Source organism: Neophocaena asiaeorientalis, unplaced genomic scaffold, assembly GCF_003031525.2.
Source record: "Neophocaena asiaeorientalis asiaeorientalis breed wild unplaced genomic scaffold, Neophocaena_asiaeorientalis_V1.1 scaffold385, whole genome shotgun sequence".
Lineage (NCBI taxonomy): Eukaryota > Metazoa > Chordata > Mammalia > Artiodactyla > Phocoenidae > Neophocaena > Neophocaena asiaeorientalis.
The window spans coordinates 894640-918979 of NW_020175013.1; the positions used below are offsets into that span (position 1 = coordinate 894640).

The following is a 24340-nucleotide window of genomic DNA, read 5'->3' on the forward strand; positions in this document are numbered from 1 at the left end:
GAAGAATTGCCTCTCAGCAGGAAGTTTCACATATTTTATTGAAAAATCTAAGAAATCATGTGAATCATGTACAATATTTTCTCACAAGAAAACCTTTAAGCTGGTTTTTAAACGTTTCACAGAATTGTAAAACTTTTTTAAGTTTTAGAAAGAAAAAACACAATGAAACTACCACAGTGTTATAAGCTTTTTGTTTTTCCTTGTTTCTAGGGAAAAGACTGAAAACTAGTAAATTTTCTCATTATGATTTGTGAGGCTAAGTACTATACTCTTTTATAGATCTGCTAAAAAGATACAAGGAAATGAGGGGATCAACGCTTTCTTTGTTCAAAATATTTTAAAAAGCTAAAATCTAATGACAACATGTTAAAATAATACACATTTTTGTAGGATGTTACCATTTCTATAACGGTTTCTCTACACTATATCAACAGTGCAATGGTGATTCAGTGTAAATCATTACAGTGTTTCATTGTTACAATACTTGTGTTCAAGTACATGTTCATGAACATGATCAAAGTCTCTATTTTGACTTTTCTTTTTCATTATTAAAATAAGGCTATAATTACAGTAGAATTTTTCCTATGGATATCTCTAAATCTGAACGCAATGCATAATACATTCTCTAAAAACCTGTTCAACACTATGAGGTTTGTTATGTTGACACATCTACTGCAGATTACAGAAAATGGGCTAGTTCTGCATCAGGATACCAAAAAACAAAAATGATTTCTCTCCATATATAACTAAACTATTATGCTAAATTAGTATACATTCTGGATAACTCAATGGTATTGTCGGGGAGAGAGTAGCATCTTAGAGACGGCCCTAATTTAAAAAAATGTTTTGTTTGTTTTCTTTTGGTTTTTTTAAAGCCTAAAGATCTTGGTTTTTTTCTTTTTCCCTTTTTATTTTTATTCCGGAAACTGGATCCAACTTATTTATATAAAATTATTTATGAAGCCATATAGTATAAATCAAAATGTTTGTAGAACCAAAACAAACACCATATTGGATGTGTGGCAGGCAAAAAAATAAATTAATTTGATTAAATTATATGTAATCTGATAATATTTGGTCTGAAAAACATGCTAGTGTGTGTGTTTATAAATAATGTAATTGCAAAGAGCTGTTAGCCAGCCAGCCTGCTAGAGGTCAACTCTTCTGCTGCAGCTTTTGGGCATAGAAGTCCCTGCACGTCTCACAGCAGCGCTGATACCACCGCATGTCCTGACAGAGGTTCTTCTCACGTATCACCCGGCAGTACACAGGCCACTGATTTCCCAGGCACTTGAAAGTCAGAGCAGCTGTGAAGCAGAACACAGGGAACTAGGTGTCATGAGATAAACTAGGTGTCATGAGTAGAAACAAAGAACAATCACTTAAGTTGGGGGATTTTGTACACACACGTTGACTCGTGTATATTACCTCATGGAGCATAAAAGATAAAGAAACACACACACACACACACACACACACACACACACACACACACACACACACCCTATAATAAAGGAGTAAAGTGAATGAATAATGGTCTTACTCATGAACTTTTATAGACTTATTAAAGATAGAGTTCCCAAATCCAATAAGTGTACTGCAAATGGCTTTTAAGTTTCCATTTCATGGCTTTCATTTAACCTTCTTTTGGATTTTTAGTTGAGAGATTAAAAAGAAAAGGAATGTGTTCAATATGTCCACCATTACGAGAATACAAATTAATAAGTATTGTTATGGATGACATTGCGAAGACATAGCAAAACAAAAATCTGCTCACACTTATTTCACATTCCTCATTTCCTAGATAGCAGACATGTCTAACTGGGATATTTAAGAATTGCAATTTCAGGCATCCTTAAAATCAAAGCTGATTATCAAAAGTGACTAAAATTTACAGCAATAAAGTGCTTGAAATGAGCTCTTGGTATAAAAAATTCAGTCATGTAGATTTGGCCCCAGTTTTTCTGAAGAAATAGCGTGTTCTGGCATGTATAATAAAAGGCAGTTCTGCTACAATTGTTCCTTTTGCCACTATTCTAGTATGATTCATTAATTTATGTTTAAAAACCTTAAGATTTTCCAACCACTGTGCTTCTGTGTTTGGGGATGTGCCTTCAAGAAAAAATGAACAGAGAAAATGGAGTTTTAATTAAATTCTCCTTTTAATTCATTATTTTCTGACACATGATACTTCAAGAAGGACTCCAAATAATTGTTGGAGAAAGGGATTATGCTGTTTTTGAATACAAGGATTTAGAGCATCTGCTCTAGGATTGCTTAACTTTTTGTCTTAACTAGTCTTAATTCTACTTGAACTGATTATTTCTTAGAAATGTTAATTATTTGGCTTAAAAAAGAGAATTTTTATATTTCCATGAAGAACACAAACTTTTCCATTTGATTGAATCGTATGCCTGGAAAAGTATCTATGACAATTTAGCTCCTTGCATTTTGGCAATATTATTCTGTATGATTAAACTGATCCCCTGGAGATTATACATACAAATTGAAACTGAAGGTTTTCCCCCCTGGTAACCATAAGTTTGTTTTCTAGATCTGTGACTCTATTTCTGTTTTGTAAATAAGTTCATCTGTACCACTTTTTTAGATTCCACATATAAATGATATCATACGATATTTGTCTTTCTCTGTCTGACTTACTTCACTCAGTATGCCAAGGAGGAAAAGGGGGGAGGGATAAACTGGAATACTGGGATTGACATATACACACTACTATATGTAAAATAGGTAACTAATAAGGACCTACTGTATAGCACAGGGACCTCTGCTCAATACTCTGTAATGACCGATCTGGGAAAAGAATCTAAAAAAGAGTGGATATATGTATATATATAACTGATTCACTTTGCTGTACAGCAGAAACTAACACAACATTGTAAATCAACTATACTCTACTAAAAATTAATTAAAAAAAAAAACAACTGAACGTGTTAAACGTATATTAACCCAGTGACATCCAGGCAGCAGTGCTATTAAAAGCCACTAACTGCCACAAAATTAAAGGCTAATTCAGTCATGAATATTTGTTATTCAAATGCAGGGTATATATACTTAAAATACATAGTCTACTTCTTGATGATGTATTAGATTAAATAGCAGGAATTGAGAATATATGTGAAAGCATTTTATAACATAAAAACTATGTAAATCAATGTTACTACTATTTATTTTTATTTAACATTATGTCCTTAAAGATGAAAAAAACGGTACTTCTTGTTCAGGGGTGTAGATACATGCATCTGTTCTCCTTGAAAGTGATTTTTTTGCTCTTTGTCTCTCCAAAGGATAATTCGTACCCAGGATCACAAGGAAGGCTATTAACAATGAAGAGGTCCAAGGTGTACACTACAACCTCACCTTTCCATAGACATTACCTTAATTGAGGGTTCTGCCATGGGATGGGTCAGAACCAAAAATATGGTTACATCCTTCAACCCTTTATAGGATGACCTTGGGTGGTATGGCATTCATATATCCAGGGCCTGGACCTGAGTAGACAGCTCAGGAATGAAAATAGTTTAGTCTTTAGGATTTTTTACCCACATGATCATCTGGACTAAACTATAGTTGAATAGATCCAATTTAGTCAGAACCAAACTAATTAGTATAAATTGATAACTAAGTTTTAAAGTGATATGCAAAATAGAAGAAGCCATGATCATTTCCATGTTTCTCAAAATCATCCCCTTTTTGGTCTGCTTACCCAGCCTGGGTGATGTTATAGTATTTACATTAATCTTCTCATTGCAGGGCTGAAGGTGACATGGCCTGTATGCTGCAGGTCTTTCGGAAGAAAAACATTCATTTCCATGTCTTCCTGTGATCTTATGCATGCACTGAATAACACGGGACTGCATTCCTTTGCCACAGGTAATTGAGCACTAGGAGAGATACAAGGTTTTGTTAAATGTTCTTTTTGTTGTTTCCTTTCTCTAGGCTGTAAGCCACCTTCTCCTTATATTTGCTAAAATTGGACATGAGCCACAACATCCAGGGTTAATGTAAAACATGGGTCAGAAATGTTGTTGCTCATAACTTGGGCACAGTGCTGTTCAGAATATCTAGCTGACCTAAGGCAGAGCTTTGGACAATGAAGGACATAGGCGATTAAAAAATTTACAGCAGAAACTAACACAACATTGTAAATCAACTAGACTTCAATAAGATTAAAAAAAAAAAAAGCTGGAGAGTATGACTTGGGAAAGAGAGTGGGTGATACCAGTAAGTAATGAACTTGGGCGGACAGTTTTTAAAGTTTTAATATCTAGTTTGCAACAAATAATTGATTCACTGCTCTTTAATTTAGTCATTGATGCTTGAGAGTTAGATATGTCCAACTGTGGAGCCAGATCCTCGTTATAGCCTTTCAATGTACTCATCCACTCCATTTGCTCTGGCCTTAAAATGTTTATTAAGAATATCAACATGAAAAAAAAAGAATATCAACATGGATGGGGGCTTCCCTGGTGGCGCAGTGGTTAAGAATCTGCCTGCCAATTCAGGGGACACGGGTTCAAGTCCTGGTTCGGGAAGATCCCACACGCCGTGGGCTGTAGAGCAACTAAGCCCGTCGGCCACAACTACTGAGCCTGCGCTCTAGAGCCCATGTGCCACAACTGCTGAGGCCCGTGCGCCTAGAGCCCGTGCTCTGCAACAAGAGAAGCCACCACAATGAGAAGCCTGCGTACCGCAAAGAACAGTAGCCCCCGCTCGGCGCAACTAGAGAAAGCCTGCGCGCAGTAACAAAGACCCAACTCAGCCAAAAATAAATACATAAAATAAATGAATTTATTTAAAAAAAAGAATATCAACATGGCTTATCAACCTGATGTGTTATTGAAATAACTGCTATGACTTCGCAGATTACATGACACCCAAAATTGTGCAAATAATATTTGATAATATGTATTTTTCTAATAAGTACCTTTTAATGGATTCCTTGTATTTCAGCTAAATGTAGTTTGTCTTCATTTGTAAGATATTTCAGAGAACATATTTAACTTAGAATGTTTGTATATTAAAGAAGTCTCTTGGGTCCATATATATCACTAGATTTAATTTGTTACACAAATAAACTGATGTTGAGTTGAATGAGAAAATACAATTATTTTATGGTATCAAAATTACATGTTCTTGTGTTTCTGAAAATAGTAATTTATTTACTAGTTATACTATTTTCTATGTGGTAAGGATTTAGCCATATCTGGCTAAACAGTTCTAAAAAACTTAGAACTCTTTACAGAGATGATCTCGGTGTACTCTATTTGAAAACTGGTAACTACTTTCTGATTGTCACCTTTTAGATATGCAGGCACAAGGTTTGTAATGTTTGTTCCCCTTTGTATCTGACCAAGTCATTGTTAGGATTGCATTTTCTTTGTAAGAATTTTCAGTTCTTCCTTTACGATCATCTTGGGTCCCCTGCTCTTCTTTTCATTAGCTCAAGAAGTATTCTACACAAACCCTTGAAACCTCAATCTGTCTGCTCCTGTTTACTTTGTCTTTAGTTCCCAGCCTTCCAGTCAATCCCAAATATTAACACAGAATATGTATTCTTTTAAAATTGCTTTATATATATATAAAATCTCCTTGGAAAAAACTTCAGTTATCGAGTTCCCCAAATCTCCAGGCTGGCATTTATCTAGCTCCTCAAACAATTTTCCACCTCTCTGCTTCAGGGATCATTTGCTCTATAAAACACTAATCATGCCCAGGCACTTTCTACTCTCACAATTACAACTGTGCCTACCCTCTTTTCAAAACACAATCTCAAATCCACTACTTCCATGAAGTGGTCCACAATTATCCCAACTACTTATGCATATTTATGCTTCAAAACCATATATCCATCCACCTGAAGCTACCGCTTAGAATCACTTGGAGAAAAAAAATTTTTCACTATAGATTTGAAGGCCTAGAATTTCTAAGTCAGGAAACAGATTGAGTCTGATGGGAATATACATTAAAAAAAAGAAGTATCTAGGTGATTCTGCTGCACAGCCTGAGTTAGGAAGCTACTGGTCAATAGCATGTGTTTTGCATTTAATGTAGGCCAGTGTGTATTACTTTTTACCTTTGATTAGTATTTTTTCATGTATCTAGTTTGTTTCTTGGTAAATCTCTCGAAATTAGGCTCACTGTCATATCACTTTCAGTACTAAAACCTACATATCAGGTATGAAAATAGATTACTAAGAATAATACAATTTTATGTGCATGCTATTAGCATGCATCTACTTTATAGATGACTGATCTTTCTAAATTTTATTCTGTAAATACTTCTGCATATAATCCTCCTTGTATCTGATGAATTCTTAGCTTTATGCAAACAGCAGATTAAAGAACAACAATTGGGATATTACATGCCTTTAAATCTGATTTTTTTTTCTTGTTAACTTCTATAGGATCTAAATGTTTCCAGTTCAGTTTAAGCTTTATTATAACTTAAAAACTATTGTAAGAGGAGTAACTGTTTGACATGGTCTTTCCCCCTTGGAAGTATGTATCTTAGTATCACTAATAGAATGGATGTAAGTATTTAAATATAGACACCATGCTTCTTAGAAATATTTTCAGGAAAATTCAAAACAGTTAAACTAAAAACTTTTAAGGGGTTAAGTTTATGTGGAAAAATATTCTAGCATCTACTCCTAAAATTTTGGGAGACCTTGGAAGTAATCACAATATTTGAGAAACAAAAAGAACAATGGGAGTTTTATAATAGATGAACTCATTCTGATGCAATAGAGAAGGTTCTCAATCATATGTCAAAGAAGCCTAGTAATCAATCACAGACTATTCTCAATACTTTCAGCTAATCTTATATCAACTCCAAAGGACATGTGTTAACCAAAGTAACATCATTTTTCAGGATTACAAAGTAACATCATTTTTCAGGATTACAAAGTAACTACAGCTACACGATAACTCAGAGTACATGATTTTAGCAGATAAAGGCTGAAGAGTGCCTTCCATAAAAAAATATTTTAAATTAAGAGAAAAAAATCATTTAATTAAAATGGTATCATTCCTGCCTTTGAAACAAATGGAATAAGCTTTATTATGAAATTACTCTAATAGCCTTAGAATCTAATTTTCATTAGAATACTTTAATAATAAAAATATCAAGCTTTTACTAGTAATTATGTTCTTTATAAAATACACAGTGGTAAAAATTTTATTACAAGTGTGTGAAAAATAAACAGATGTTTGAAATGGAACAATTAAAATCCCAAAGTATCTTCTAAACTATTCCCTACTTTATTATGGAAGATACCTCTAAATAATTGGATATTTCTCAAATCACATCACTATGATTAAAGACAGACAGACATTAAAAGAAAAAGTCAAAATAATTCTGGCTTGAAATGAGGAGACCTGGGCTCTAATACTATCTCTAGAACCTAACATACCTGGGACTTAGTTTTCCTTTTTGTAAAGCAACGCATTGTAGTAGATCGTAGCTACACTTCCAGGTATAAATTACTACAAAATGAAAAATTCCAAATAACTTATTATTAAAAGTTACTGTAGTCAGGCATTTTTTTTTTTTTTTTTCAGTACGCGGGCCTCTCACTGTTGTGGCCTCTCCCATTGCAGAGCACAGGCTCCGGACGCGCAGGCTCAGCGGCCATGGCTCACGGGCCCAGCCGCTCCGCGGCTTGTGGGATCTTCCCGGACCGGGGCACGAACTCGTGTCCTCTGCATTGGCAGGCGGACTCTCAACCACTGCGCCACTAGGGAAGCCCGTAGTCAGGCAATTTTTAAGTGGTGACACTGCATAAAAGTAAAGATGCTAATTTCATTATCTAATTATTCACTATGCGACCCAACAATGGTATCATGGGCGTCTATTAAATGAAGTCTCAAAATTATAGTTTTTTGAATGTTTCAGAATATTCAATCATTTATTGGCTTTTCAAGTATTTACTGATCACCCATCATGTTCAGGATTCTGTGCAGAAGCTAAAAGCAGCAGAAATTATTAATACTATGGGGCTGGTACTTTATTCAATAAACTTTACAACAAAATGCAATGATCTAAAATAGATGGAGTTAGATTACGAAACATTGTGGAAGCTGGGCAATTTCACCCATTCTTAGCCAAGTGTTTAATATTTTAAATAATCAGTTGTGCTATGGAACCAGTTTGTTGCTTTAGGATCAAAGGGAACCAATAATATTACTTTTGAAAGCTTTCACTCCATACAATACTAATAGTAGTTAGCATTACTTAGTATTTATTATATGCCAGGTACTGTGTTAGAGGTTACATTTATTTTAATACCTCATATGAAGCCAATGAGTACTATTATTATTCCTTTTACACAGATGAGAAAATAGAGGCTCAAATAAGTGAAACAAAGTGTCCACAGTTTTATAGCTAAGACGTGGTGGTATTGGAGTTTGAACCCACATGTACTAAATTCAAAGACTGGACACTTACACATTACTTGATACTAGAAGATTGCTAATATTTCTCTTTATGTTAACAGTTAAAAATCTTCCCTTTTTCCCTATCCTGCCAAATAACCTCTTATCCCCATATCTCATTCTTAACCTAAAACTAAGAATTAGAAGGCCTTTTTGGTTTTGTTTTACTATAACTCAGGCTATGTGGTATGAGATAAACTCTTTCGCCTTAAGGACAATTCACAAGCCTGCTTTATCTTTAGATAGAGTGATCATAGAATTTATCGTCCAAATCAGGGCACTTGTGAACGAAGTTGCTGATAATTATTCCTAGACTGTGGGCATAAAAGGGGACTGTTCTGGCTAATCTGGGACACGCTGTCAGACTATCTAGACAACTTACTGATAGATCTGTATATTACATGATAAACACAAATGAATGGACACACGAAATACCTATTATATTCCAGGCACTATCTAATATGCTTTTACACATAATGTCTTGGTTAATCTTCCTCATAACCCTAATAATTTTACAGATGGCAAGAGTAAGGCTCATAGAGATTATTTCATTCATTTATTCAACAAATATTTACTGAAACTCTACAACGTACCAAATACTGTTCTGGATACAGGGAAGTGATAGTAAACAAAATAGACAAAAATATGTGCCTTCAAGGAGTTTACACTGTAATACTGGAGAGCAAGAAGGTCAAGAATTAAAAAACATTGTATATTAGATATTGACAAGTGCTGTGGAAAAAATTAAAGCTGGGAAGGAGGACTGGGAAAATTGGGGGTATGGGGTTTAGCAATTCATATGGGATGATCAGGGAAGGACTCATGGAGAAGGTGATAAAGACTTGCTCCATATGAAGGAGAAACAAATGCACATCTTAGGATTCCAATACAATGTTCTTTCCACTGTGTCTCTACAGATCTTAGATCAAGTTCAATGGCTTTCTCTCCCCTTCCTCCCTCCCTCTTTTCCTTCCTTCCTTCCTCCAGTCCTCCCGCCCTCCCTTCCTTCTTTCCTTCTGTCTTTTTTCTAATATATTTTAAACCTTGCTCTTCACATATGTACTAAGTTAAAAAATACTTGAAACACAGCAGCACTATAGACCTCCACTAAAGGATCAAATGCTAAAATGTCAACATCAATTTGCCAGCAACTGGTAAAAAAAAAAACATAGGGTGCACCAGATAACTTGCGATTGATCTTTTACAAGGAAAATTTCCTGACTAAAGTATTTTAATAAGAGAGACCTGTACTGTCTGACAAATAGTCTGTTCCCCAAACAGTTTTAATATTGCCCTGAAGGACCTTTGAAACTAAGCACCTCACAAACCAATTCCATGAACTAGAAGCCTTTAATTCTGAACAGGAAATGCAATCTTGATGTACCAGGTTTACTACAGTATAAAGGGAAATAGTAATCTTTAGAACAAACTTAAGCAGCAAGGCACAAGAAAAACTGATGTTGGTAATCCCTCTTTCCCACCAAAAAATGAGCCCCAAAGGCTCTGAAAATAAAATCTGTTTGACTTAGTGACATTCATCATTTCAATCTACCTGAGAAAATTATGACCTCCCTTGCACTTGAGTACATGAGTGTTATAATATCTTTAGATAATATTGTGATATATTTCTCTTATAATGGAATAAACCCTTTCTTGACCTGGGACATTAGTGACAATTTCTAAGACTGTATTAAATTATGTCAACCTTACAGTTTGCATGTCAAACACTAAACATGATAAAGGAAACTTCCTCAATAATTCAAAGTTTGGACTATTAAAATGATTAGAGAAATAGTTTAGTAAATGAGAACCATGAATACAAATGGTAGCAAATTAGCAAGAAGAAGGCTTTATCCTCTTTTAAAATGAGATATATATATATTATATAAACTTATAACTATTTCCATTATCTAAAACTTCCTTTTTGTTATTCTTACACCACACAATAAGACCTGACTTGCTTTATTTTACCTAAGAAAGTTTCATTTAAATAAACTAACTGAAAGGGAAATCTCTGGGGAAAAATAAGCAATGTCCAAGCTGGTGGAAGGGTACAGTAGACGTTTACCTAACTCAGATGTTTATAATATTCTAAAAATGGCCAAGGAGGATCTGGTGATATATATAGACGTGAACTCTTGGAAAGTTATATTTACTAAGGTAGTGATAGCTCTGAGTGGGCAGGGTTTGCCAGTACTGGTAAAGGCAGGTTAAGATGCTAGAATGATTTGGCAAATTTGTGGACTGGCCTAAACGTGAACAAATGAGGGACATAGAAAAAAATGTAGGAAAAAAAACTATACTCAAAAAATTCTTAACAAATTAGCAACTGAGGCATTGTCATAGAAACAAAGGAATGAAATGAACTCTGAATGGCTGTAAAGTCCATCTCATGGACAAGCCAAGATGTGGAATCCTTTCTTCCACCACAAAGGATCGATGAGTGGTGAGGCAGTGCCCAAAAAGCAAACTGCAGTAAGAAACTGACCATGGAAATTTCACACCTGACAGTATTATTTATGGCATTAATAGACAGTGTTGCTAAGATCTTGGTTTAATACTTGGAAAAATATGTAAACACCTTATACTAGGTGTTCAAGGAAAGGCCATTTATCTTGAGACATTTTATTGATGTTATAATTCCATTATGTTCAAAGGCAGTGAGCGTGTGCTATAAAATAACTGTGGCCTGATGAAACTCTTTAAGTTTTCAAGTCTAATCTGATGCATTGAGGATAATTAGGTCTTAAATAGAACAATGGTATAAATACATTTTTGATGGATCATATAAACATATAAGGGATGAGTGTATTCTGTTACTAAACTTTCATTATATTATATAGAAATATTCATTTTGTGATAGGTTTGAATATGTTTATCAAGAATATGTATCTTTTAAAAATAATCTACATGTATTGTTCCCCAAAGTTTCTATGAATACCACAATGCTTAGAGGCATAAATCCACTAAATACTAGTGAATAATAGCAAACATGCTCTGTTTGGGTAAAACATGTTTAATTCAAAGAAAAAAGGCTGCACAGGCACCAATAAATAGCTATCTACAAGTTTATAAAGTGCCAAAATGAGGGACAAAAATAGTGAACACGATTTTAGGAGGCTCTCAAAGCTCATCCATAGTACCACTTGAATCCACTTTTGTAAAGTGCAAAATTGTCTTCCTGTCACTGAAAATTCATGAATCATGTAGGAATATCCACAAGGGCTCATGATATAATCTACGTGGTATCATGTCTCTGTCAAATTCACCAAAGAACACTGTTGTCTTTTTGTCCAAGAAGTAACCTATGTACTTCTGGACAACTTAATTTCACTTAAGAACCCTTTAAAAATGGGATATCCATAAATATCTCTTAACTACTTTCCTATTTAGAGAAGAGACACTAATTACTTCCACTGATCTCTGATTCTTGCACTGCTTCTGTGCTCCATGGGTCCTGAGATCAAGTAGATCTTTTCTGCATATGTGATTTTCAGCATGGAGCTACAAAAGACTTCCACATCTAGTCTTAGGTATTGGGATCCTATGGTAAAATGCCAAATCTTAAAATCACTGGTTAAATATTAGTTTCTACCTTTCCTTTCTGGACTTCAGAATAGTCAGATAGACACTGTTTGGTGCTAGTTAGTTACTTGGAATATTTAGATAACCCAGGTTTGGGAACCAATTGGGACACTATGGTATGAGTAAATGTGTACACTTAGGTTAAATAATCAACTAGTTTGGCAGTGAGTTTATGGAATTATCTATCTGTGCATGTTAAACTCTAAAGTTAAATTGTAAAACTCTTCAAGCTTAAATCCTGTAAAATGTCCTCTTAAACATTATACCAAAGAGGCAGAAAGCCCGAAAGTAAAAATACTACTGTACAGTATTTATTTGGAGTTTTATTGGATAACAAACATAACTAAACTAGTTTGCTTTTAAATTCCTTGAAAAAAAAACCCCACAAATTTCAGTGTATTTAGGGGTTAAAAATAATAATTCTCACACTTGGCCAGGACAGAGATTACCCGAGATTCCTTCCTTCTAGACTGTGCCAAAGATATATATTTTGGAGAGAATGTGTATTCTCCAGGCCAACAGCTAAGGAAGGCTCTGTAATGCTTTACTCATTTCCAGCTGGCCTCTGTAAGAAATAGGAATTCCTAAATTAAGAGAAAATTGTCACTGGCAGACAGAGTTCAATTTTTTTTAACCAATATAATAGTCTTCTAGAACCTGATATAATTCGTAATGATAAGTGCCAATCTATAACAAGGTTAACAGCATTGACTTGGATAATTTGTCTTTGGGAATAAATGGATTATTCCAAAGTGGTTTAACAAGAGTGAAGTAGCATTCACAGTGGAGAGTGGACCTCATAAGGAAACTAAATGATGATTTCTACTGGAAATTATTAGCACAGCATTCCTATTCATTTATGTATATGTTTGGCAGTTCCATCTTTAAACTTTTTAATAAAGTGAGTGTGAAACAAGCACACTAAGGAACAAAAGTTAGCTTTGTTTTGTAAGATTTGCTGTTTGTTTTGGTCAGGGTTGCAGCATCTTTTTAAAGTAGTTCATCTGCTTAATTTAACACATGGGTATTTGGAATTGAATCTATTCCTAGAGGTCAGACATTGAGGATTTTTTGCATATGTCTTTACTTAAATATTTGTTTGGTTCTACAGTTCAAACTATTTTTGTCCCTTTAATGAAAATGTTTGCATATAGTTACTGCAAATCAAGGAAATGTGTGTGGCAAAAATCAAGCAGAGTGTTTATGAATGATTAGCAGAGAACTGAATACGTTATGAAAGGTCATAATAATCCCCCCAATCATTTTTTATATCAAAGTACACACTGATCACCACAAAGATGGAATTAAAAAAAAGATGCTTTGCATTAAGAAGCAATTAAACACAAAGTTTTGGGCACATTTGCAATTCTGTCAGTGCTGAGCCTATGAATTATAGGATGTTACAGAGGTGAAAAAAGACTATCAAGACATTTCTATTTTATCACTATCATCCCAGTGAAACATCTTCCCACCAGGGACACTGTTTGGAAAGACAGTGATTGAATTTCCTTTTCAAATAAGATACTTTCCAGGTCTAGTCCAACAATTCTATGTCAGAAATGGATCAGGTCCTTCTGTGGCCATGTTAGAGAAGTGTGTGTTTTTGTTTTGCTTTTAATAAATAAACTCTTGATTTAAAACAGCACAGAGAGCATTATATAGCTACTTTTAACTTATTCCAACCTGAAATAAACCAAGTATTTGCTAGTTCACAGAGAAAATTCTTAAGTGTACTTTGCTTCCATCTGCTGCTTTTCTTCTAGGTTAGATAACTGCTCTCTAACCTGTCAGGTATTCCAGCCAAATGAATTCCAGAAAATGCAAAAGAAGTCTGCCAGCTTCCTTGAACCTCAATCTTAAGCATCCTTTAGGCTTAAATAGCATGTTACTCAAATAAGGGTGGATTTACTTTTTAAAACAAAATCACATTTTTAAGTAGTTTGATATACCATACAGGAAAAGGTCAAGGGAGTCATATGTTTACATAAAATTATATCAATTACCTTAATTTTCCTGGTGAAAGATAAGGTAGTTACTAATTTTTTGTGGTAAATTATATGAAACATTGTAGTTGTTATAGAACGAGAGTCAGAAAAATAAAATGGGCCACAAGAAAAGAAGTACAATACTTACATGTATCATACATTTTTGCTTACTTGTTGAAGAAGTTTAAGCAGTCATTTATTCAATAAATATCACCGCATGTCATGCAATGGTCTGGTCACTCAGAGGAGTGAGAAGGGTAAAAGGATTAAGACAATCTTAATGAAAAAGCAAAAATATAAGGCAATAAGTAATTGAGAGAAATTAATGTAGTCAATATGTGCAGACAGATTCTGTCATTTATTGGGGAAATTAGGTACTTGAACTGGCCCTCAAAGGACTTGGATGGTTGTAAAAAACACATTCTAGGCAAAGAGAAATGTATAAACAAAGACATGGAGATTGTAGAAGTACAAACTGCTCAGGCCTGAGCTTAGTGGAGATACTGAATTAATGAGAATAATGAGACAATTCTCAAAAGGTAGGTTAAGACCAGAATATAGAAAGCTTTGAATGCCAGAGTGAGTATCTGGTAGTTGACAGTATAGCCAAAGACAATTCTCTGAAATTGTGTGAACTATAGGATAGAGTGGTGAAGCCATCCCCCTATATGGGGGTAAGAAAGTACATTAGATATTGTTACTCTAGTCCTGGTGAAAATATAAGAAGGACTGTAGTATTATACTGGGAGTGAAGAGCAACCCAGGCAAAACACTACCTGTGTATAGAAGAAAAAGTGCCAAGGACAGCTTCTACTTGAGTATCTGGGAAGATGGTATTAACATTTTTCAAGAAAAAGGAAATTGGGAGTGGGATATGGTTTGAGGAAATAAAATGAGGAATGCCACTGGCACAGTCCTATAGCAACTGAGATTTGAGAATAAAGAAATAGGCTCCCCTCAACTCCTTCTGAGTTTCCATTTCATTGAACATTCTTAAGCATACTTTCTTCTCTTGTTTCTCACAACTTTTCCTCCTGTTTCTCTGAATACCCCTTTTTTTGGGTCCTTTTTGCTAGCAGTTGCTTCTTTTCTCACAAGCCTTTAAAGCTGGGAGTTTCTCAGGGCTGCATCTTTTCTTCTCCATCTATACTCCCTTCTCGGGCACGCTTATACTTTAAAATTTAAGCACTGCCTAAATGTTGATGATTATAAAATGTATGTTTCCATCCCATTCCTCTCCTCTGACCTATCTACTAGACACCAGTATTTAATTCTTTTATGGGCACGTGAAACAGTCCAAAATAGAATTCATAAACCTTCCCCTCCAACTTGATTCATCTCTAGGCTTCCATATCTCATATCACAGAACCATCACCCATACAAGTTCTTCAGACCAGAAAGCTAACGTGGGATTCCTCTTAAACACACGAACACCTCCCTCCTTCTCACCTCTCCACAGAAAATCAACCCCACTCCTGTTCATTTTAACCTCATAACAAATTTCTCAAAGCCAACCATTTCCCCCATCTCTACTGATACTACAATACGAATAGTCAGCATTTACTTAGTTACTATGTATCTGACTCTTTGCTAATGATTTTTCATAAATTATTTCATTTGGAATCAGTAACTTAACTGAACAGAAAATTCAGAATTCAAACTCAGGGCTGTCTGACTCCATACACTGAATTATCTCACCAATTACCTAACTTATCAAATCCTCTCCCCTTCCTAGAAATTCTATAATATTCTCGTAGCATCTCTCTATATCCATGACATCAATCACTGTTGATACTGCAGCCTGAAAAATGTAAGTATGAAGAAAGTAAGAGATTTCTTTTAATTTCAGACCAAAACTATTAACCAGTTTATAAAATTAAAAGTTATATATGGATATGGTAGAATTATAAGCATAGAAGTTCCTTTCTTTCAATGTAATTCAGATAAACTGTTCTTTGTATATCTGTGCAGAAAAATTTTAATATGTATAAAAAGAATATATGTAAATATAACTCACACTATATGAGTCTTCTTCATAATATTTACATACTTAATAGTAGTTCTTGGAGAAATTTTCTTATCAGTATGTATATACAAATATATTTTTATAAAGTACAGTATTCTACTGTTTAAATATAGTATTTTGATTTATGTAACTAGTTAATGGATATATGGATTGTTTCTAAATTTTTGTTGTTTCAAACAAGGCTGCAATGAGCATCTTCATAAATGCAGTTAGCAAATTATTTGAGAATGTCTGTAAGCAAAAGCTATGGCAACAGAGCTGTTGAGTCCAAGAATGTGTGCATTTCAAAATGAGATATTTTTTTCACCTATCAAGTGTTTTTTGAAAAGTTTGAAAACATCCAGTCTTAGAAGTAGTATGGGAAAACATATGTGGAAGCAACAGGGCAGAATTGAGTAAAACAAACTTCCTCTGTATGTCAGCTCCTGGGTATCCCTCAACCCACTTCTCTCATGCTGCCTCTCTGAGCCCTGAATTTGTGTAAGTGTGTGCGTATTTATTTCTAAACAAGTTTGTTAGTTTTAATTCTTACCCTATGTGGACTCGTACATATTTTGTACATTGAAAATAAGGTTATATATATACATATATTTTTTTTTTTCTAATCTATTCTGCTGTTTGTGTTTTGTCTCCTCAGGTAGATCTTTCCTTTTTAAGTAGCTCAAAATATTTTTCCTTGGTCTATACACATCACTGAAACTGGATTACTTTTACCTGCACAGTTAGAGTATTTTGAAATTTAGAGAAACTTACAGTTGCTTTGGCACATTTTACAGATGTGGGGATTGAGGTTGGGGGGCCTAAGGAACTGCTCTTCTGCATTCAAGACCGATGCAGGTCGTGCACTCTGGCTGTGCAGATGCTGGGGTGCCACCCCGTCAACCTGCAGCAAAACCAGGGACCTGTTTGTGAAAAGATTTTCCCTTTCATTTACGTTTTGCATCCATATGATGCCTTTCTAACTAGCTGATCATTTGTATATTTGTTCTTGCATTGTATACACGTCTTTCTCTGGGTGTCCTGGTGATCTGGTTATGTCTATCTCTGGATATCCTCTGGTATTTGATGAACATATACTTTACTACATCTAAGTAAAAAACACTCAATGCTAAGACTACTGATTTTAGATTTATAACAGTCATCAAGTTTCATTATATTTTTATGTGAAACCCTTCCCTTGTTCCCACCTACTGAAGTTCAATATCCCCAAAATGAGTTTTGGCACGCTCCATGCTCCATCCCCTATAAAGGACATCAAGAGTGATTTTTAACTCAATGACATTTATTTACTGAATTACTTCTAGGTATGGTTTAGAAGGTGAAATTATAGATGCCCTGGTATGCAGCATGAAAGCACTGATAGCATTATTTTAAGAATCTAGTGATTTTTCAAGGATCTATTAAGAAGACAGTATTTTTAACCCCTGTGGATTAAAAAAAATTACTTCTCTCACATTTTTCAATCCAAAGGATGCTAAAATTTATAATTTAATTATACTTATACACGCATATATATATACATTATATATATATACATACACACACCCACTTACATATGTATACATAGACACTAATCTCTCTAAATTATACATTTTCTTTAGATAGAAGACATATACACATAGTATGTGTGCCTCATTCTTTTGAAGCTAATATATTTCTGCTATGTTCAATCGTATCAGCCAACTGCGTCTGACTACTTTGAGTAATCCGAATGCTTTGGAAATTCAATATTTTTATATATCTGGGGCAACAGATACAACGCTCGAGAGATATTAAGAATAAAAATGATAGCAATGCAAAATTGTCCCATTCTCTGGCAGTGCAAAGAGACAGAGACAAAACAATTTGATAGCCAACAGTTTAGGGATTATTATGCATGCTTTAGAAGACAGCTATATTTTTTAGACAGAATGGTGAGTAGCAAGTTGGGTAAATGTTTGGTGGATGTATCTAAACGACATAATAGAAAGTTTTTCTTGAGAAAAACCATCTTACTTATCATTGAGTAATTTCTTTAGTATGAACAGCTTACTCAGAGATAAGTGAATTTTTAAAGTAGATTTTCCTATAATGCAAAATATCTCTTCTTTAGGATATCTTTGGATAGGTTTCCTCAATGTCTGTATGTTTAAAACCAAGGCCACAATCTTTGATTTCTTTGATTTACTGACTGAGCCAACAATGATAGAACTCAGTATGATAGATTCATATTTGATTATGGGATAGCTGCTCAAATTTTCCTGTCTTATGAGATTATCTATAACTATAAAAATGATGAGCAGTTATCTTTTCCAAATATCAACAGACTTGTAGATGTAATTAGAAAATAATTCTGAATAGAAATGCTAATCCATCCCAAGAACAGTTTTCTGAATTACAGATTATTTCTGTTTGGTTTCCATCTACAAATTTTCTCTAGTTAGAAAAAAATATTTACAAAGCTAGTCTTTGAAATTTAAATAATCTAATGTAAGCTTTCCTAAAGTATGTTACACTAAATAACAAACTAGCTACATGCTCTGTAAAAGTGATCCTTGGTAAAAGTATAAAAGAAAAGTGAAATACCATAGCCTCTCTTTGAGATTTGCAGTGTACAGAACAACATTTTCTATTTTTACATTCTAGTAGGATATTTAAGTTGGTTATTTACTATTACTGCTAATTATTTCTTTAAATTTGACTGGTAAATCCTTCTAACAAGTGACTGAGCTTCCCTCTACTAACCTGTAACAACCCACTTAGTTTAGTTGTATTAAAACCAGTGATCATACATATCCTCATTTGGATTCTGGAATATCCTGCAACAACCCACTTAGTTTAGTTGTATTAAAACCAGTGATCTATACATATCCGCATTTGGATTCTGGAACATCCTGCAAGTTTATTTTAATTGGGTTGGGGTATATGCAGCACTGGGTCAGTCCACATATGAAGGAATCCATAGTCCTAAGGTCCTAGCCTAGCCATTGGGTAACAAGAAATCCCTCCTTTGCAATTTTTGGATCTAGGTTTTTTTGTCCCTTTTCATTTAATGCAGAAACACTAGGCTGCAGAGACACATGATTAAAAATGTGGTATTATATAGTCATTTTTTTAAGGATATTCCTGATTGCTTTGATCAAGTTTTGTTTCTTTAAATTTCCCTCAATGATTCCTGAGTTTTCCTTCAGTGAAAAGAAACGTCTTCTGTGATTATTTGTAATTTCCTACCAATGGTAATAAGTCACAATTACCACTGTCCATGTTAATTGGAGGGACAAACTTCTGTGTAGAAAACTGAAGGCAGATCATCAGGCCAAGGACCCTATGAGATTTGGGAACAGCCTATTACCCAGAATTTTACATTCACATGATCTGTCTCTCTAAGAATCCACCGTAACAAAGAGTAAGAAATAAAAGAATGTTTTTTTCAGGGTCATGTAAAATGGTACAAACCAAACCACTTGTATTGACTGCTGACCAATCTGGATAAAAGAAAAGCTCGAAATGACAGGGTAATAAATCTTCTATTTGTCTTTCTACACTTCAGTATGTCAGTAAAGAACCTTTCATGACGTTTCTCTGATCATGCACTTGCCTGTTACGAATTGTTTTAACTTAAGAATTATGCAATATGAGACCACTTTAAGGTTATAAATCTTGGTTACACAAAGCACACTTACAGAACTGGTAAAATTTACATGATAATTTAAAAATTTTTTTGAGCTTCTGTTAAAATAAGAGAGTGCTAACTACTCAGGAAAAGGCACACTTATTTTCCCATAGTTATTACAGAGTCCTAAGACAATATAATACATCAGGTAGATTTCAATACCATCTGAAGTATGTGTATTAAGAAAATTATTTTTACTAGAAACAATCCAGATACATGCAAGTCTTTCATAGTTACAAAAATAAATTATTAAGCAAGCAATATGGTTTATTTTGAGTTTTAGCCAAAACACTGTTTTCAGAGAAAATGCAAAAAATTATTGTAAAATGCCATTTTGAGATCTGTAACTACCTGGAACTAGAAAATCTTCACTACAAGAATGATCTCAAAATAAGTAGAATTCATATTAACTTAAATGCAAGTTTTATAGTTAGAAAACATATATTAGTTTGATACAATTCCCCTATTAGAAAAAAATACCTTAGTTTTTAGATTCCTCTTCTATTCAAATGAATATGCTGTAGTTTCCGTTTGCAGGATAAGTTAAAAGTGGCTCACAATACTGTAAGCTTTATATTTACTGCTTCTAAACAAAGTTATACCATACTATCTGTATAATTAAATCATCCAGAATTATTTCTGCTTCCAGCATTATTTTGAATTATATAATTACAAAAGACTCATAATCTCTTATCCAAAAATCTATTAATCATGTCATAATTTGGTACGTGGCCAAAGCTATTCATTTCCTAGAATTTTAAAGGACTAAATTAAGTTCAAATTATAGTGTATGAATGGAACCTAAGAATTAAACAAGGATTTTGTGTGGTTCCAAGGTGTTTTGTTTGTCTTTAAAATTCACTTGAATAAGTATAAACCACTTGTTAATACTGCACAGAAAAGTTAACTCTATAAAAGCTTCATGAAGGACCAAATTCTGTGTAATAGATAAAACAACACTCCTTTATTTGCTCCTCTATTGGCCTCCAATAACGAAAACAAGAAGTTGTAGAAGTTCACATAAAGGCAGAAAGGTCAAGTTCAGCCAGAAAATATATGGCGTATCATTAAACATAAGAGGCTATGTTATTTTTCAAATCAGTGTTCTCTGCTTAGGACAGCTTAAATGAGTAAATACAGACTTATAATGCCAGGAAACAGATGGGTCATGTTTTGCTCTCCCAGGAAAGACCCTAAGGCCATATCTATATCAAAATGTGGCATATGATTATTTCAATGGTTAACTCAAGCCAGAGCAAAGCAACCACATTGTTTTTGTCCTGTTTTTGCCAACTTTCTAGTCTCAATGAAATAAACACTAGCATTGTTTAATAAAGGCTGTATTATATCTACTTAGAAATCAGAGTTAACAATTATATGACGGGAGATTTTCTCTTTGAGTATATCTATAATTTTCCCTGTCAAGCTGAGAGCAATTTTCCCACTGTTTACACAAAACCACCAAAACATAAATGCTAGAAATCAGATAGGCTGATACAAATGCAGTAAACAGTTTGAGGCATAAGCCATATTCTTAGTAAGCCTCTGTTTAGCTAGTATTACCTCGGTTCAAGTGGTCAATGGCTTTTAGACAGTGTGAAAATCTGAGAATATACATATTTTAACTGATTCTCTAGTGATTCATCCATATTACTGAGGGAGGAGCAGAATTCCAGAGCTAGACCTTATGGATAGCCCATTGAATAATTCTGATTAAAGCCAACCCAGGGCTTAATTTTAAGTCCATTTAGGTTTACCAAGTGTTTAAAAATATCAGTAGAATTTGAATGAAACTGACAGATTAGTTGACTTCAGAGGAGCATAGAAATCGACCCACAATTGCACCCATCTTGTTGCTATTCTTATTCCAGGAACACAGCTGATAAGAGTAAGAGATTGATGTGTTTCCTCTGTCCATGAATACTTTAATCACTGACACTTATTAATAATCACAGCACTATTCCTTTTCTCTGTAATTATTTTGGACTGGTCTTCATTTTAACATGAAAGTGATATCTTAGGAGTAAGACAGGAGGGGAGAAATCAATAAATCCACATGGAGCCACTGTCTTTAATTTGTGCATGCCATTAGAATCTGTTATGCTGAGAACTCAGTCATAAACGAAGAAGGAGAAAACAGCTTTAAGGAAAAGAACAGACATATTCATATAAAGAGAATAGAAAATGCAACATAACTGTATCTTCTACATAAGCAAACAAGCAAACAAACAAGCAAACACACCAACAAACAAAACTTAAGTCATGGAGTAAGACTGGCTCAAGATGGCGGAGTAGAAGGACATGCGCTCACTTCCTCTTGCAAGAGCACTGGAATCACAACTAATTGCTGAACAATCATCAACAGGAAGACACTGGAATTCACCAAAAAGATGCCCCACATCCAAAGACACAGGAGAAGCCACAGTGAGATGGTAGGAGGGGCGCAATCACTATAACATCAAATCCCATAACCATTGGGTGGGTGACTCACAAACTGGAGAACAATTATACCACAGAAGTCCACCACTGGAGTGAAGGTTCTGAGCCCCACATCAGGCTTTCCAACCTGGGTGTCCAGCAACGAGAGAAGGAATTCCCAGAGAATCAGACTTTGAAAGCTAGCGGAATTTGACTGCAGGACTTTGACAGGACTGGGGGAAACAGAGACTACACTCTTGGAGGGCACACACAAACTAGTGTTCATATCAGTACCCAGGGAGAAGGAGCAGTGACCCACAGGGGACTGAACCAGATCTATCTACCTGCTAATGTTGGAGGGTCTCCTGCAGAGGCAGGGCGTGGCACTGGCAGGGGACAAGGACACTGGCAGCAGAAGTTCTGGGAAGTACTCCTTGGCATGAGCCCTCCCAGAGTCTGCCATTAGCCCCACCAAAGAGCCTGTAGCATCCAGTGCTGGGTCACCTCAGGCCAAACAACCAACAGGGAGGGAACCCAGCCCCACCCATCAGCAGACAAGCCGATTAAAGTTTTACTGAGCTCTGCCCACCAGAGCAACACCCAGCTCTACAAACCACCAGTCCCTCCCATCAGGACGCTCGCACAAGCCTCTTAGATACCCTCATCCACCAGAGGGCAGACAGCAGAAGCAAGAAGAACTACAATCCTGCAGCCTGTGGAACAAAAACCACATTCACAGAAAGATAGACAAAATGAAAAGGCAGAGGACTCTGTACCAGATGAAGGAAGAAGACAGAACCCCAGAAAAACAATGAAATGAAGTGGAGATAGGCAACATTCCAGAATAAGAATTCGGAATAGTGATAGTGAAGATGATCCAGGACCTCGGAAAAAGAATGGAGGCAAATATCGAAAAGATGCAAGAAATGTTTAACAAAGACCTAGAAGAATTAAAGAAAAAACACTTAAAAGAATTAAAGAACAAACAAAGAGAGATGAACGACACAATAACTGAAATGAAAAATACACCAGAAGCAATCAATAGCAGAATAACTGAGGCAGAAGAATGGATAAGTGACCTGGAAGACAGAATGGTGGAATTCACTGCTGCAGAACAGAATAAAGAAAAAAGAATGAAAAGAAATGAAGACAGCCTAAGAGACCTCTGGGACAACATTAAATGCAACAACATTCACATTATAGGGGTCCCAGAAAGAGAAGAGAGAGAGAAAGGACCCGAGAAAATATTTGAAGAGATTATCATTGAAAATTTCCCTGACATGGGAAAGGAAATAGCCACCCAATTCCAGGAAGTGCAGAGAGTCCCATACAGGATAAACCAAGGAGAAACATGCCAAGACACACATTAATCAAACTGACAAAAATTAAACACAAAGAAAAATTATTAAAAGCAACAAGGGAAAAATGACAAATAACATACAAGGGAACTTGCATAAGGTTAACAGCTGACTTCTCAGCAGAAACTCTACAAGCCAGAAGGGAGTGGCGTGTATATTTAAAGTGATGAAAACGAAGAACGTACAACCAAGATTATTCTACCCGGCAAGGATCTCACTCAGATTCGATGGAGAAATCAAAAGCTTTACAGACAAGCAAAAGCTAAGAGATTACAGCAGCACCAAACCAGCTCTACAACAAATGCTAAAGGAACTTCTCTAAGTGGAAGACACAAGAGAAGAAAAGGACCTACAAAAACAAACCCAAAACAATTACGAAAATGGTATTAGGAATACATATATCAATAATTACCTTAAACGCTCCAACCAAAAGACATAGGCTCACTGAATGGATACAAAAACAAGACCCATATATATGCTGTGTACAAGAGAACCACTTCAGACCTAGGGACACATACAGACTGAAGGTGAGGGGACGGAAAAAGATATTCCATGCAAATAGAGATCAAAAGAAAGCTGGAGGGCTTCCCTGGTGGCGCAGTGGTTATGAGTCTGCCTGCCGATGCAGGGGACACGGGTTCGTGCCCCGGTCTGGCAAGATCCCACATGTCGCGGAGCGGCTAGGCCCATGAGCCATGGCCATTGAGCCTGCACGTCCGGAACCTGTGCTCCGCAATGGGAGAGGCCACAACAGTGAGAGGCCCACATAACGCAAAAAACAAAAAACAAAACAACAAAAAAAGAAAGCTGGAGTAGCGATACTCATATCAGATAAAATAGACTTTAAAATAAAGAATGTTAC

The 24340-nt window shown here is 35.2% G+C and overlaps 1 protein-coding gene across 1 annotated transcript in view; it reads right to left on the bottom strand.

The window, feature by feature from the left end:
- Window positions 1-916: 916 nt before the first annotated feature.
- The window catches only part of ADAMTS19 (ADAM metallopeptidase with thrombospondin type 1 motif 19), a 218438-nt gene continuing 195014 nt past the window's right edge, over window positions 917-24340 (bottom strand). The window contains exons 20-21 of the mRNA XM_024761933.1: window positions 3725-3902; window positions 917-1307 (exon numbers count right to left, since the gene is read on the bottom strand). Of these exons, the coding sequence (XP_024617701.1) occupies window positions 1156-1307; window positions 3725-3902 (330 nt within the window). The 3' untranslated portion in view covers window positions 917-1155. The remainder of the gene's footprint in view (window positions 1308-3724; window positions 3903-24340) is intronic.